This window comes from Branchiostoma lanceolatum, chromosome 3 (assembly GCF_035083965.1).
Source record: "Branchiostoma lanceolatum isolate klBraLanc5 chromosome 3, klBraLanc5.hap2, whole genome shotgun sequence".
NCBI classification, from domain to species: Eukaryota; Metazoa; Chordata; class Leptocardii; order Amphioxiformes; family Branchiostomatidae; genus Branchiostoma; species Branchiostoma lanceolatum.
In genome coordinates, this window is record NC_089724.1 from 23,885,124 (window position 1) to 23,899,389 (window position 14,266).

Sequence of the window (14,266 nt, forward strand, 5' to 3'; positions counted from 1 at the left end):
CTAGCAACATTTCGCCCATAGAAATACACAGCAACTCAAACACTGTCCTCTACCACTGTACCAGTAGTTGCCGGTACTGCAGATTACACGTCATTACTCTCGCGCAATCACGCGATATTCAGCGAGAGTCGATGAATTCAACATGGCGGACAAGAGCTGAGCGCTAAGCCGCGCTCTCTTTCCGACGAATTTTGCGTTCCAGGCACAATAAAACAGGACGCAAACGAGTGAAAAAGTATCGGTAACTTGTTTAGTTGGGGGTCGATTTATATGTTTGGTTTGAAAATTTACGAGACTGAGAGCGAGTGTGTGTGCACACCACACGGGTGTGTGAGCTTCCTTAGTCCAATTATTTTCTACTTCGTCCAAGTAATTACCGCAAAATTGATTTCTCCGGCCCAAAATTTAGGTAGCGCATCGCGCAACCTGGGTTAAGAGATAAGTTGCGCCAACCAAAATATTGTTGCGCTGCGCAAGTGCGCAACCGGGTATTTCGCACCCTGCAAGGTGACTCATATTTTACATATGAACCAGTTAACTACATTGATGAATGCAAAAGTACTTAATATTGTCAGATTCTTAGGGGTTTAACAAAGTGCTTTTTGTTCAAACAGTTCACCATTCATTCCCATCCCTACCAGTCCTAGTTTTGCCCCATACTTTTTATAAACCATCTATATATAAACAAGAGTCCGAAGACCCAAAATCTCCATGAAATTTGTTTTTATATGAGATGTGTTTATTTTCCCTAGTTATTTGTTGTTGTCGCTGGTTGTTTTGTTTTGTGTGCCAGAGGGTATCCACGTAATAGAACCTAGAAAGGCAACATTTTCGGGAAAATGCAGGATATTCCCCTCCCGTTACCTACACCTGAAATATGACGCCCTTAGCATTTACTGTAGTGTAAGGGAATCCTGAAGTTTCTGCATAAATTATGCAAACAAGGTCTGTATTAGCATGGTCAGGTGTGTTCAGCTTTCCTAAAGGTACCTACATCTGAAATATATCATCAGTAGCTTTTAAAGTAAGGGTTACCGTATTTCTTCTAATAAAGGACGCACCCCAAATAAAGTGCGCACCCCCGATTTGGGCTTCACCGCAACCCCAATCACGCCAGCTGAGATACTTCACAGAAAAACCTTAATAAAGTGCGCACCCCCGATCTGCCGCCGTCGCTCAGCGCGTGTCTCCAAGATGTGACCACGACCCGGTATTCGGCACGCTATGAAGTCCTGGTGTCTTTCTTAATCGTTCCATTTTCAATGAATTTTCGGGAAAACATTACCATTATTTGGGGTCAACACTTAACCCTCTACTCCGCTCAAATTTTGAGTAAAAAGTTTTGACGTTTAAACGTCACGTTGAGAACCTCGCGCCAGGATATCTGACAAACTTCCTTGATATTGAAGGACCAGACCACGATCCGCTTGATTTCTACCGGGCTAGTCAAAGACAAACGTGTAAAACGCATTTTGAGATAAAATAAAAGTTCGTCTCTCGGCATTTATGCCGCAAAATACAGCGTTGCATTGACAAATCATTTCATTTCGCCGATCGCCCGCCGCCATATTGTTTAAATTCTGCTGCCCCAAGATGCATTTCGCGTGTTACGTAACCCTCATCACATGATCACATTACGCGTCTCTGATTGGTTGCTGCTGCAGCTAAAGCCGGGAATTTTGCAGACGAAGTGCATCATGGGGCAGCAGAATCGCGGTTCAAATTTTTTCTTTGTCTGAAATGTTACACATGAAAACGCAATAAAAACGCGGTTTTATCGACTACATAGCAACATTATGGTGAAGAAAATGCAAAACTAAAGATGTTTTCGGGAAAGCATACATTTATTTGCGGATTGATGGTGGCTTTTGCGTAATTTTAGCGATCAATGAACCCGGAAGTGTGCCGAAAGCGGCGTGGGTTTTCGCGTTTTATCCGTCAAAACAAAAACAAAACTCCCGCTGAAGCGAACTCTGGAACATTTCAGATTCTAGCTATTACGTTTTTGATAAATAATATCTACAGATACGCACGGTGTGCCCATATTTGCAGCCGTGTGGGTGGTTAGGAAATTATTGAAGTCGAAAGCGGCGTAGTACAAGCGGCGTGGGGTACGAAATTATGGCCGGCCCGACACACTGAAATAGTCGCGCGGTTGAAAACACCCAGCGTTATTTGGTGTCTCATAATTTGATATTTAATATCGCTAAATCAATTATTTTTATATCTAGAATACCTTTTCAAAAATATACGTATGATGTAGCATCGTTATCTTGTAAACATAAGAACATGAATAAGAACAGGACATGCATAAATTATCGTTGCGTGTCGGCGAAGTGACGGGGCTAGCCTGCTGGGTTAATAATCGGTGACTTCCTGACTGACGTCGCGACTTTTCTCGAGAGAAAACCTAAATAAAGTGCGCACCCCGACTTTGGCTTTGACCTGAAGCCTCATCTTGAAGGTTGAAATGTCAAAAAAGTGCGTCCTTTATTAGAAGAAATACGGTATGCACATATTATGCAAAAACTCCTCATTAGCATAATTTATGGCCAGGTTTTCTGACCTTTCATAAAGGTACCTACATGTCAAATATGAAATCCGTAGCCTTTACAGTAAGGGAAATACAAGGTTATACCTAAATTATACAAATGAGGTCCGCATCAGCATATTTTATGGACAGGTGTATTCACCTTCCCTAAAAGTACCTACATCTAAAATATGACATCCGTAGCTTTAACGGTAAGGAAAATACACATTTATGAATAAATTATGCACATGATATTCATTAGCATAATTTATGGCCATGTGTGTTCACCTTTCCTAAAATTACCTACATCTGAAATATGACATCCGTAGCCTTTACGGCAAGGGATATGCCTAAATTATGCAAATGATGCCCTCATTAGCATAATTTATGGCCAGGCTTTTTTACCTTTCCTAATGGTACCAACATCTCAAATATGACATCCATAGCCTTTACGGTAGGAGACATACACATTTACGCATAAAATATGCAAATGAGGTCCTCATTAGCATAATTCATGGACAAGTGTGTTAACCTTTCCTGAAGGAACCTACATCTCAAATATGATATCTGCAGCTATTATGGTAAGGGAAATACAAGTTTCAGCATACATTATGCAAATGAGGTCCTCATTAGCATAATTTATATCCAGGTGTATTCACCTTTCCTAGTGGTACCTACATCTCACATATGACAGCCACAGCTTTTACGGTTAGGGAAATACACGATTATGCATAAATTATGCGAATTAGGTCCTCATTAGCATAAAATATTGTCAGGTGTATTGACCTGTTCTAAAGGTACCTAAATTTTAAATATAACATCCGTACTATAAAACAAAAGGTACATATAACTTTCTGCAACACCATTAGTAGAGTTACCACCCTTACATCTACTTGGTTTTGGGCAGCGGAACCACCAGCTGTTGGGAATTGGGGAATACTCGCCCTAGATAAGAGACCAATGGATTCAACAGATGTGACCTCAAAGCCCATACCCACAATGGAGAAGTAGATATTCCTCATTACTTATGCAAATTCAGTCCAAATTTGCATAATTACCACTTCAGTTTGTACATCTCTGCCCAAACCACTTGCGTATCAAATAACATGAAAATCTGTCGCTCCTTTCTTCAGTTATTCTCCTTTGAAAATATTTACAAACACGCCATTGCAGTTCCAGTGACACATACCAGGGGCCCCAAAATCGACCTTGACCTTTCTCCTCCCAGCACCTACCCACATACCAAATATCATTTCAATCCATCCACACGTTCTTCAGTTATGCTGATTTTAAGCGTCCGGTGACACATACATACAAACACGGTGACACAAACATACACACACGCGCACACACACACAAACACAATAACTTCGCATGATTTGCACTTCAGTGTGTACATCTCCGTCCAACCTACCAGCGTACCAAATAACATGAAAATCTATTGTTCCTCTCTTCAGTTAAACCCCTTTAGAACATTTTTACAAATAGGCCATTGCAGTTCCAGGGACACAAACCAGGGGGCCCAAAATCGACCTTGACCATTCTCCTCCCAGCGCATACCCACATACCAAATATCATTACAATCCATCTACACGTTCTACAGTTATGCTGACTTTAAGCATCCGACGACACACATGCAAACAATTTACCTCCTAACTTATGCAAATTCGGTCTCATTTGCATAGTTTGCACTTAAGTGTGTACAACTTGGTCTAACCTACCTGTGTACCAAAGAACATGACGATCTGTCGATCCACTCTTCAGTTCTTCTACATTTAAGATTTTAACAAATACGCCATTGCAGTTCCAGTCACACATGCCAGGAAGCCCAAAATCGACCTTGACCTTCCTCCACCTAACACCCACCCACATACCAAAAAATCATTTCAATCCATGTACAAGTTCTACAGTTATGGCGACTTTAAGCGTCCGGTGACACATACATACACACAGACACCAAACGCAAGCAAAACAGTATCTCATGAAAAAGCCTTTTTTCATGGAGATAATTATGTACAAGTGTAATGCAACATGACAGGAAGCAAATTTGACTGCTTGCTATACACTTGACCTATGCTGACCTCCCATAAACAACTAACTCATCCATGATACAAGAAATTACTAATCACAAAATCTTCTTCATAACCTCCTGAATACATATGTGATTGATATACAATGAGATTCATTGTGATGCACATGAACAAGAAAGCGGAAAGTACAAAATGTCCATTAGGCCTAGGAAAAAATTCTTCTGTTTCCGGACAGGAGATTTTTGATCTGACATCAGCTGAGTGATGAAATTCAAAACAGGCTCAATGTATTCCACACTCCATTTAACAGATGAGGTGAGAAGGTGTAATGAACGTTGCACTTCTTCAGTATAATGATATATTTGTGCTTGTACACTTCATATCATAATTCTGTTTTACATTGTATTTGTTGGGTCACTTTGCCTGAAATTTAAAACAACAAGAGAAACCCTACAATGTACATACCGGCCCTGATTTTTTCAGGTCCATAACCAGAAACACAACATCATTTCCCTAGGCCTTACAAGAGGAGTCGCCGAGTCGGTAATATTTCACATTCTAGGTGAAGCTTACTACCGACTGACGCACTTCCACTGACCATAGCGAGCATCCACGTCATTACCGTTGCATTCTAACTTAACCTTGGCATTGTACAAAGACCTCAGAGGCTCTATACTTCAAGGATTTACATATGTCAGTTAGAATACTGCACAACTTGACTAAGGTTATATCAACCTTGGTCAAGTTGTACAGTATTCTAACTGACATACAAATGTATGTAAATCCTTGAAGTATAGAAATTCTGCAGAAAAAAATAGCAGTTTCAAAAGTATAGTCTGAAACGTTAACATCCAATAAAAGCACAGCCCATTCTCTCATGAAGTATGCATCCCACAAAATTTGTCCATGTCATTTGATATTTTGCACCCATTCTACAGCCTGCCATTTAAGGGAAAATGTTCGTGGTGGTTTTAAGTTCGCGATGTAGAGGTCAACGCGAAAACCGCAAAAATAAAACCACCGCAAACATTTCCCATTTTATTACAGTATCCTGCATTGTGCATTGGAAGTGTCACTTGGCTTCATTATGCATGGTAATAACGACAATGATTTAGCGAGAGGCACCATAACAATGGCACCAGTGCAGAACAATGATGTGATTATTCTGCAGTGTTTACAGACGAACTGCTCCACTCAGAAAGACAGACTTGAGATGAATAATGCATGAGGTTTCAACAGGGCTGGAAATACTTTTGTGCACCCAACATTGGAGTTGTGTAACGAATTGTTAACTTTGGGTGGACCAATGCACCTACATATATGTGTAGAACAACTTGTGCAAAGGCACCACTGTAACTGCATATTCTTGACACTCAAGTATAGACTGAAGAAAATCTTAGTTGTACATGTATTACTTGACAATGTTTGCAATTTTGATTTTATGTATTGAATTTTAGATTCAGGTTCTGAATTCTCATTTGGTAATGGTAATCATGTTTTGCTGATATTCTATATTAATCTATGTCGTGGTCCCAAAAATATTCCTGTGCACTAGAATGTTCAGGTTTGATGCACCAGTGCAGCCATTCCCAAAGATGTATTTCCAGCCCTGGGTTATTACAGCCAATCCATCAGAGCACAAAACCATATGCAGAACTTCAAAAGGAATTCTATTGTATAGCAGGACTGAACAATATGGATGGTATACAATCACAACAATACAGTAATGTCTTCTATCTACATGTACATCTATTACTTTGTCAGGTCAAGAGCAGTGGCTGTCTTCAAGGACATATATGACTTGCATAGAAAAAACAAACATAAGGTAGATCTATCAATGGCTGATATATGTGCAAAAATCGTCAGGAACATAATAATAGTGTCTGATGTCTAAGTATGTAGTAGTTCCTTCCTGGTTTTGCCTATAATTGCATTTCTAGCCTTCGATGCGTGATGATTATAGCATTTTTGTTGGTATTTTGGAATTTACATGTAGGTGATTTAGAAGAACAGGAGTGACAGATCAATGGCACCACTATGTGTCATTTATGAAATAATTATAATCATGCTTATAGACAGATTTAAATAAGAAACCATGAAAAACTACCTTTCTTAAGACATGTTTTTTGTTACCTTTTCCTGGATTGCAGTGGAAAGTTTTTTTAGTAATTTTACCTCCAAAATTTTTTACCTGACAAATGGAGTTATTGTTTTGGGGCTGTCTCTCTGACTGACTGCTTCCGGACATTTATGGTCAGCATAAGTTAAAGACCTTTGTATGGATGTAATGATACTTGGAATGTGGGTAGGTCTTGGGAAGACAAAGGACAATGTGGATCATGGGCCTCTTGGAAACTGAACTTGCTACTGAAGCAGGAATTTCGGTTTTGATACCTCGTGTTCCGGACAAGCTATGGTCACGATTATTTGGTGGTAGGTAGCTCTTGTGCCCTGGAAGAAGTGACAAAAGTTTGGACCCCCTAGCATCTTGTTTCTGAACTGCAGGTTTGTTCTTGTTCCAAAGAGGATAACTTTAGTCGTGTTAGTTTTCACTGGTATATGCACGTATACTCACTGTAGATGTCGGTTTCATCCACGATCTCGGCCTTGATGATCTCTTCGATCACGTCTTCCAGCGTGACCACTCCGATCATCTCGTAGAACGGGTCACCTTCCCCCTCACTGTTCACGCGCTGAACAAACGCCATGTGCGAGTGACCTGCAGAAAATCACAACGGTTTAATCTGTGCACAACCTAAAGCATTTCTTTCATTTTTACTTCATGCAAAAGGGACTGATGTATAGGTTTTGGCTTGTTTGTGTGTGTGTTTGTGTGTGGTTTTCTGTGTGTATATTGTTTGTCTGCATATGTTTGTATGCGTGTTTGAGTATGTGCGTGTGTTTGTGTGTGAGTGTCGTCGTATGTGTGAGTGCATGTCTGTAAGTGGATGTTTGCATGCGTGTATGTGTGTGCGTGCATGTTATTTCCACACTGCAGTTTCTAATTCTATAGGTTCTGTTGGTTAGGGTGAAGTTTTGCTCATAGTCATTGCTTTGTTCTTTTTTTGCATTTTTCCCATTTTTGTCTAAGAAGTTTTACGCTGGGAATATGGCCAATTTTCGCGTGCTTTACGACCTGGTAAAGGGTTTCGGCTGGCGCGCGCCACCCCTATTTACATATTACACAAATTAAGGCTACTGACAATACCATAAGTTTCCTGTGCAAAATAGCATCAGTTGAATACATTTAGTACATGTTGCAACTTTCTGTATATCTCCTCTTGATAAAAGCTATCTTAGGGGGACATAACAACCAACATATTTTGCCCATATGGTGCTAGTATTTCTTGTAACAATAGATTAACTTTGAAATGCAGCGTGATTTCAATGCAAGTATTGATCTGCATGACCTACTCACTCATTACCTTCGCGACGAATGGTTTCGTCGAGAAGGTTATTCGATGGTGCTTGTCTGTGTGTCTGTTAGTGAACAGAATAAGTCGAGAACGCCTGGATGGTTTGTTGTCGTAGTTGGTGTGTCGGTGTGTATGTGGCAAATCTCAAGATGATTAGATTTTGGGCGAAGTGTTTTGCATAATTAACGAGAAAAGTGTAAAAATGTGTTCAATTGTATGCTTTACTATGCGTTCTGGTTGCGACGTGTGGGCTGCATTGTTTCAGGGAACTTTGAACTTTGGGATATTGATACCGGTAGATGGGGGGCAAAGTTGGTCATGAGGGGTCATGAGGGGTCATGAGGCAGGCAGGAAACGTCAGTTACATGTACTGCAGCTGCCAGGGACAAATTGGCTATCAGCCAGCTGTAGGGCAGATACAAGAGATAGGCTTGCCCATATAGGCAGTAATGCTTTAAAGCACTAAAACAAGGGCTCAGAAAAGGATTCACCTTAATTGCAAGCCCCCAAAATTCTTATGCACCAGAAAGCCACATCTGTCTACTTTAGAATCATGCAAAGAAAATAGACAGTTGACCAGCTCGTTCTCTCGTAACAGCTGACAGACGAAAACAATCGTCAACTTTGACCTACTCCCAGCCTGGAAGAGTCCACTCGGAGCATGTGAAACCAAACCACAAAGATATCTCCTTACACCAATTAAAAGACTGAAACATACAAATTTTGACCAAAGTTGGATATACACGGCCTTATATGAGTAAGAACAGTCATTAATGCAGTGCCACAGCATGGGAATACCGAGCATGTCTGTGTGTCTGTTAGTGAACACGATAAGTCGAGAATTCTTGGAAGGATTGTCTTGGTATTTGGTACGTTGGTAGGTCTCGATGAAACCTGAAAATGATTAGATTTTGGGCCCCCTATCGGCTTGTTACGGTACTGCAGCGGAACTTCATGTTATGATATCTCGTGTTGTGGACATGCTATGGAACTGATTTTTGAGTGGTAGATAGCTCGTTGGGCAGAGAGTAAGTGGTATAGGTTTGGGCCCCCTAGCAACTTTTTTGGAACTGCAGGGGTAGGTTTTGCTTCAGACTTTGAAAGGGAATAACTCAAGAAGGGCTTGATGGAAGGTCATGATTTTTTGCATGTACATAGCTTGAGCGATGATGTACATGATTGGATACTTATTATGCAAATCAGTAACTAATTTGCATAATTAATGAGGAAAGTTTATACATTCATCAATTTCCATGATAGGACTCGCAAACATGTGACATATGTAACTGAGGAAGAGAGAAATATTAATAGATATCAGCTATGCAAATGAGAACCTCATTTACATAATTAATGAGAAAATAATATAACTCGAGATGGGCTTGATGGATGGTCATGATTTTTGGTATGTAGATAGCTTATGTGATGCTTTGTATGATTGGATGATAATTATGCAAATCAGATTATAATTAATGAGGCAATTTTAAAAACCTGCTGTGTTCCATGATATGACTATTCAAATATGTGACATTTGTAACTGAGGAAGAGAGGAATGTCAATAGATAGAAATTATGCAAATGTAGGCCTAATTTGCATAATTCATGAGAAACTACTATCATTCCATACTAGTAAATAACGGCAATTTCATACTTGTTGCATTTAGAAGTTGTGTGAATGTGAACACCATTGAATCAAATTATGCTAATAAGGAGCTTATTTGCATTATTGATGAAAAATGTTAGCATAACCTTCTTTGTTAAGCTCATAATCATAACAAGGAGGTTTGGACAACTTATGTTATTTGGGTGAGGAGGATCAACTGGTATGATTTTTGATTGATGAAAAACACTCCTAATACGTCAGTCATAAAGGTCAAAATCATTTCGCGAAGGTATGAGGTCGTAGAACTCTTGTTTTCCAATAAAAAAGGTTACTGCTTAATTTGGCATAGTTATCTTTCCTATTCTTAATTTAGCATATTGTCAATTACACACACAAAAAAACACATATTTTAATGTGAAATGCTCCAAAATTTGAGAGTTTTGTGTCCTCAATCAGAAAAATTGTAGCCACAACGATTCCAACGTCCAAATCCATTATTCAATTTTCGGCAGTGGTGCACCCGGTACACTCGAATCGAATTTGAATTGTTCCAATCAGACTAGGAAATCCCGGTCTGAAGACCCGTATCGAAGGTTATCGTGGCCCGGCTGTATGATATAACATAAAATATAGACTTGACCAGAACACCCACATCGAACACTATCCCGCCTATATATTCTATACAATACCCATTTTTTCAGAAAAGAAACACCCCCTTTGCCTCATACTGACTGTAACCATACAAGTTACAACTCTAGTGTGTAGATAAGCCTGCTGTAAGGCAAATGTATTTGCACTGTTCTACCCAATAGTGATATGGAGTTTAGAACTAATAATAGGAGTCTATAGCTAGGAGAGGTCATTTAGGGACAAACGGGTAATGCATCAAAGGCTTTCCACTGAACCTAGGATCTGTGCAGTCAACTTCAATACACAGCAGCTTTTAGCGTAAAAGGCGACCAAATGGAATTTGGGTTAATGCACTGGCTAGCTGGATCACAAAGTGAAAAGAAATAACCTCACAATAATGTACATGTATCTCTTGATACCTTTAAGTTTTAAGTGCATGTATTGTACAATGTGTTAACGGTGCACACACCAGTTCTTTCACAACCGAGGTCCTTGGTAATGCACAGCAAAATCGTGACGAGAGCGTTTCCAGGGTCCAAATGCTATATATATATAATATTTGCAAATATGCTCCGTTTTGCTAGTTATTTTTGACATGAAAATAAGACTTTTTCCATGAAACTTGCCAAAATTTGAGAGGGGGAAGAAACAGCTGGTCTTGTAGCTGAAGGAATGTCCTTCCACTCGACAGTTATTTTGTGGGTGGGTGGCCTCGAATTGAAACCCAAAATGTGCCCCCTCGCTGTCCAATTTTGAGAGATTTTATATTCTTTTAGCGTCCCTTGTACTATCAGTATCTAGCTACATTAACTAAACTTTCGCTAGCCATTAGGATATCAAAATCATGAAAGAAACAAAACAAGACTTCAGACTGCAAAGGAACTTCATTGTCCCGAACTAAAGCAAAAGTACAATCATGATCATGAAGTGTCAAATGCGGCTGTTGGTAGCTATACATGTAGAACAACACTGAGGAAAAACAAAATCATTTCCACACTCTGTAACTGCTGCCACTGACAGGTTGGCACACAGTTTGACCAAGAGAGGTCCTTTATGACATTGCCAACAGTGGTTAATGAAATGGCCATTTTCTCTTGATGTGCAATGGAGAAAACTGCTCTTGGCACGTTCTCCGCAGATCAATACCGTTGACGTCAAACACACCTGTTAGGCGAACGCTGACGCGTCCTACTACATGTCTCATCTGTCATGACAGAAAGCTGCTGCAGATAGTGTAGTGTACTCTTGGTATGGGTTAGTCTTCTTCTGGCACATTCGAATCAATGATTTGTCCGTTTAGAATTTTGAAGTGCCTAGCGGCAAATAGGGCAAGTTTCCTTGCTGTTTCAGTAGCATGGTATGATTTTACAGGGAGGGGTTGCTAGCCTTTCCCCTTTAATGTGCTCGAGGCACCCCTTGAACACAGGTCCCCATTTTACATCCCTCCCGAAAAATAATGCAGCACCAACCGAGATGTCCTGACCCAGGGACTTGAACTGGGGTCTCCTAGTTACCAACTAATTGGAAACAGCAGCTCAAATGTGAGGTTGATACATGTTGAACTTGAAGGGATAAACCTCATTCATTTAATAAACTTTACCGGAGAATTTCACATAGAAAATTGTTTTAATAACAAAGTAGAGTTTGGCAACTTCATACAATGTACCTCCACAAAATTATTACTTTTGTAAGTCTTATGCAAATGGCTTCCACATTTACATAATTTTTTTTCTTGGTGATCACTTTCAACCAACTTACACATGCCACAAATATGAAATTTCCATCATTTACCACAAAAACGCCAAGGCATTTTCATATTTATTAATTATGCAAATTAGGCACTTATTTGCATGTTTGGCATACACAAGCTTCAAAGATACAATGGCATTGATGGAAGAATGTTCATTTCTGTACACTTCTAACATTCAATATAGGACTTGATAGAACATATGCTTAACTTTTACACTGCTCTTCTTATCCATTATTATCAACGTAGACAATATCATATCCATTATTATCAACGTAGACAATATCATATCCATTATTATCACAGTAACCTTGCATGGAGGCTATTTTCCAGTCTTGTAGTGACGTAAGCAAAAACCTTGTATCACCACTACTTGCTGTTGCTGTTACCCTTAGGCATTTTTATCACTTAATTATTTTTCTCAAATGAATAACAAAGTGACCTCTATTCAGCACCAAGGACAGACACCATGATGTGTGTCAGCACACCACAGATTAACATTCTTTCATCATAATTTGCTGATTGCTCTATGAAATAATACACCTAAAAATGACAACATTTTCCAGCCCACAATCATATTAACTTCTCTCCATACTGCAATTACATGTATGGAAGTGAATCTATTTCATACAACATGCAGTAACCATAATAGCCTTCCTTCCAATAGTTCCATATATCTAGATTGACTTGCACAATTCTACACAGGCATCATATGTTGGTCCCAGAGTTGGAAATAACATATTATAAATTATAAGGGTACTCAAATCTAGATAGACATTTCTTTTCCTTACATTGAGAAGGTACACAGACTACATTATAGTACATATGTCCAGCCTGGGGTGGACAAGTTGTGAAAAATTCACTTGCCCTACATGTAAATCTACTGGCCTGAATCAACTTTTCACTGGTCGAAATTTGATTGACGTTTTCTGATATATTTTTACTTGTAGCAACAAAATCTTTTTCAGTAAAGAAAGCACTTCAAAGGATGAAACAATGTTTTAACTACTTAAGTACAAGAGCAACTAGGAGTAGGACTCTTCCAGCTTCGTAAGTTAACACTTTGTGTGGATCATCTATGTCATGTAACATGACAAGCAGCATGATCTTACTCACTGTAAGCATATAATATTTCAACTTTGTGGGCTAGCTTGTAAGGGCGCCTGACAAGCTTCTAGGGCTAGTCAGCTGGGCGAACCGCCAAGGTAGTGCAATCTAGTCAGGCTAGTGGATTAACTAAATAGCAACTGGACTTGATTCTAGAAACTGTCAGACGTTTTAAGTACATGTAGCATCTACTTCTTCCAAAATCATATCTAGTTGCTTGCCTGATTGCTACTTTGTATTTGGCGTATCTTATTACCTGGATGTGTAACCTTCATCTACGTAGTGGATCGACATTGTGGAAAAATCCCACCCATGGAAAAAATCGCACCAATGAAAATATTGCACTAGGCCCCATTTGGCCGGTTCGACTTCGTTTGGCCATGCACTTACCTAATCGGCAGCCAAGTGAAAGTGCCGATCAGGTAGTCGCCCTAGGCAATGGTGTCAATGGACTTGTCTAAGTACTTTAACCCCGCCAGGTTGTAGAAGCGTCCATCTAATTACAGAATGACATTTGTAATATGAGGAGGTGTAGCTGACAGGTTTGGTCGTAAATTAATCCCGCCACCCACTGAATATGCTTGATGTGACGTCAAGGACATATTGACAACGCAGGGCTCAAAATACTCTTGTTTCTTTTACCCAGCAGTGTTGTAAGTTTTTATGGGAGAGAGTGAGAGTGAGTGAGTGTTGTAAGTTGTCAGAAGATCTACATGTACTTGTAATTTGGAAAAGCCTTTTTGCAAACACCCAATCTGCCTTACACAATAATAGTGTACTACATGTGTTGGCACACATACACTGTCATACAGTAGTACAAGTACATATTACCTTCAGAAAGAAGGTTATAAATGTTTTTGGTAGCGTTTGTATGCGCTTAAACAGCATACTCAGTTCATAACTCAAGAAGCTATATTTGGTACAAGGTTACATCTTGTCCTATAGAAGAAAATATTAGATTTTGGGCCCCCTGGTAGTTTTCAATGATCCTACCAGAGAACTTCCAGTTTTGATATCTCCTGTTCTTGACAAAATATGGTCATGATTTGGGTGGTAGATAGCTCTTATGCATGGGAAGAAGTGACACAAGTTTGGGGTATACTAGCAGCTCCCTTCGGAACTGCAGGGGCATTTTAGTTGCAGTATGTTACTCTATAAGCTTTTGGATTGACCATCATGAATGCGAACCTAAAATGTGCAATCTAGA

General features: G+C 39.6%; 1 protein-coding gene across 8 annotated transcripts in view; it reads right to left on the reverse strand.

Annotated features, from left to right (window-relative positions):
* LOC136431141 (metal transporter CNNM4-like) overlaps positions 1–14,266 on the reverse strand; it is a 46,166-nt gene that overhangs the window by 28,854 nt on the left and 3,046 nt on the right. For all 8 annotated transcript variants that reach the window (XM_066422400.1, XM_066422399.1, XM_066422401.1 and 5 more), the window contains exon 2: positions 7,136–7,279. In XM_066422400.1, coding sequence (XP_066278497.1) covers positions 7,136–7,279 — 144 coding nt within the window. The remainder of the gene's footprint in view (positions 1–7,135; positions 7,280–14,266) is intronic.